This window comes from Myotis davidii, unplaced genomic scaffold, assembly GCF_000327345.1.
Source record: "Myotis davidii unplaced genomic scaffold, ASM32734v1 scaffold458, whole genome shotgun sequence".
NCBI classification, from domain to species: Eukaryota; Metazoa; Chordata; class Mammalia; order Chiroptera; family Vespertilionidae; genus Myotis; species Myotis davidii.
In genome coordinates this window covers 948,835-951,711 of record NW_006289819.1, presented here as the reverse complement: position 1 = coordinate 951,711, position 2,877 = coordinate 948,835, and the positions used below count along the sequence as shown (strand labels likewise).

General features: G+C 38.7%; 1 protein-coding gene across 16 annotated transcripts in view; it reads left to right on the top strand.

The window, feature by feature from the left end:
* SCMH1 (sex comb on midleg homolog 1 (Drosophila)) overlaps positions 1-2,877 on the top strand; it is a 102,865-nt gene that overhangs the window by 45,614 nt on the left and 54,374 nt on the right. Inside the window, exon 2 of one of the 16 annotated variants that reach the window (XM_006762568.2) lies at positions 1,464-1,509. The exons of the other annotated variants lie outside the window; for them this stretch is intronic. Within the exon in view, the coding sequence (XP_006762631.1) occupies positions 1,464-1,509 (46 nt within the window). The remainder of the gene's footprint in view (positions 1-1,463; positions 1,510-2,877) is intronic. 16 annotated transcript variants of the gene reach the window in all.

Below are 2,877 nucleotides of genomic sequence, written 5' to 3'. Positions count from 1 at the left end.
ATATATATATATATATATCCCCCAAGTTTTGTTTATTGAGAAGGCCTAAAAGCAATGATACCTCAGAAGCAATAAGCATACCTTGGTTTCTAAATCACATTCTCTACTAAAAGGAATCAAGATTTTTGGAGAAATGGCTGATTTTAAGGCTGAGCAGAAGAGAAAATATAAGATGATTCTGGAACATTTTATGTCAGACAGGAGAGAAGTCTCAAAGAATGATGAGGACATATCAAAAGGACACAGGAGCCAACTTGAAGGAGTTCTTACTAACCAAAATTAAAACAATATGAGTATCAAAAAGAATAAAAATAAAAGAACAATGGTAATAGCATTCATGGGTCCCAGTGATACATAAAAATATCAAGAGTTTCACCCCTAGCCAGTTTGGCTCAGTGGATAGAGTGTCAGCCTGTGGGCTGAAGGGTCCCAGGTTCTATTCTGGTTAAGGGCACATGCCCGAGTTGTGGGCTCGATTCCCAGTGGGGGCATGCAGGAGGAAGTCAGTAATTCTCTCTCATCATTGATGTTTCTATCTCTCCCTCTCCCTTCCTCTCTGAAATTAAAAAACAAACAAACTTTTTTTAAAGAGTTGCAGGGAAACATCATCTTTACAGAATACCAGCTAATAAAATATAGATGGAATGGTAGAAAATTATTTTAATTTATTCAGGGAAGGATAATCAATTAATGTTGAGACCAGAGGATAAAAAATCTTATTGGAAAATATGATATTCACATAATCTCAAAGTTTTTCCCTCTGATGGCCTATTAACTACAAAGGGGAATTGCTGTGAGGAAATCTGCAAGTTAACTGATCAAATTTAGTATCATCAGTAATTTGACAAATTGATACTATGTGCCTCTTGAAGTAAAATAGTAAAAAGTACTCAACATTACTTGTATAGTATCTATGTTAAAACTGTTTAGCATCAATGTAATTGTAAGGAAACCATCTGAAAAATTCCAAATTGTGGGCTATTCGGTAAAATAATTAGCCCAGACTCTTCATGAAAAACAAAAGAACAAGGCTATTGTACATTGATGGTGTCTAAAGAAACATGACAACCAAATGCAATATGTGATTCTTTATTGGACCCTGTATTTAAAAAAAACAGTTATAAACATTTTGGGGAACATAAGAATATTAAAGTTCTTGGGTATGGTAATATTGCAGCGTTAAAGGAGAATGTCTTTGTTCTGAGGACAAATGCACTGACATATTTGGGGTGAAGTCTCATGATGTCTCTAACTTTCACATAGTCCAAAGGAAAATGTGTGTAGATATATGGAAACAAAATGTGGTGAAATGTTAGTTATTGAATCTGGGTGAAAGATGCATAGTTGTTCATATACTGGTTTTGCTATTTTTCTCTAGGTTTAAAATTTTTCAAAATAAAAAGTTTTGAATAAATTCTGTATGTAACTATACATATATATGTGTGTGTGTTCATGTTCCCCAGGCCTCCTCTGGACCTCTCCCCAGAGTTGCTGAATCAGAATCTCTAGGTAATGGGGCTTGGGATTCTGCATGGTAAATGGCTCTCCCGAGACTCTAATGCATTTGGTCTGTCTATATTTGGGAAGCACTGTTCTAGAAGAGCATTCTTCTCCATTAAAGTCTTGTATGGTGTGTGTATGTGTGCGTGCGTTTGCGTGTACGTGCTCGTGTGTTCTGTTCACATGGGAACAATCATTACTCTCTTTCAGAGTCCTCTGGGGGGAAAATGGGAAGGTAGAATGATTCACCAGTGAAGTTATCTCAGTGCTGCCAACCTTTTCCTCACATACCCTTGTGTTACTGATCTCTTTTACTGCTCAAGAGTATGATTGTTTCTTCTAATTAGATCCGTCTGGATCACTAGTTCTCAAACTTGGCTGCCAGTTAAAATCAATTGGGGAATTCAGTATGTAGGCCTTAGAGCAGTTAAATCAGAATGCCTGGGGGTGATTCTGATGTATTCTTTAGTGCTCCCGAGGGGATCCCAGTGTCCAAGTTTGATAGTCGTTGATTTAAAGCAGAAACTGGCCTCTGGGAGACCACTAGCCAAGTATGTCAGGATCCTAGTACAAACTCCCTGCTCAGCAAACTTGATCACGTGCTCTGGTGTATTTGTGGTACATTGACTTGAACCCTTTGTATGTTTCTGTCACTGATCAGCCTTCTCATTTGCTAAGTAGTCTCCAGGGCCTGTCAATAGAAAAGGGAATTTTAAAGATGCATATCTCATTTTCTGGTCATAGAAATTTGAACTCTTTATAGAAATGTAGAGGGTGGAGGGACAAAAACAAAATTTTAGAGTGAAGTAACTTAACCATGGTGGCTTAAATGCTTATTTATAAAGTTAATTTTTACAGTATTTACTGAACTTCTTTTTTTCTGCAGCAATTGGGTAATGCCAGACCATCTCCAGCCATGGGCAAACTACAGCCCGCGGGCCGAATCCGGCCCGTTCAGCTGTTCTATCAGGCCCGCGGAGCCGAAAGAGCGGAGGGTTCTCTTGCTCTCCCCTCCGCTCCTTCACCAGCAACAGTGTTAACATGTATTAGTTGACACAAACACTCCATCCATGCTTTTGTTCCGGCCCTCCGGTCCAGTTTAAGAACCCATTGTGGCCCTCAAGTCAAAAAGTTTGCCCACCCCTATACCCCAATGACCCAAACCTTACTATACCATGAACAGGCCCTTCCACAATCAAGGCAGCTTTTAGCATCCCTGGCTGTTGTAAAAGCAGCACCATAGTTGTTATCTTTCCTCCAAGAGGTTTAAATTTTCCCTGCTGGGTATTATGCTAAGTGAAATAAGCCAGTCAGAGAAAGAAAAGTATTGCATGATCTCACTCATATGTGGAATCTAATGAAAAAAAAAATAAACTG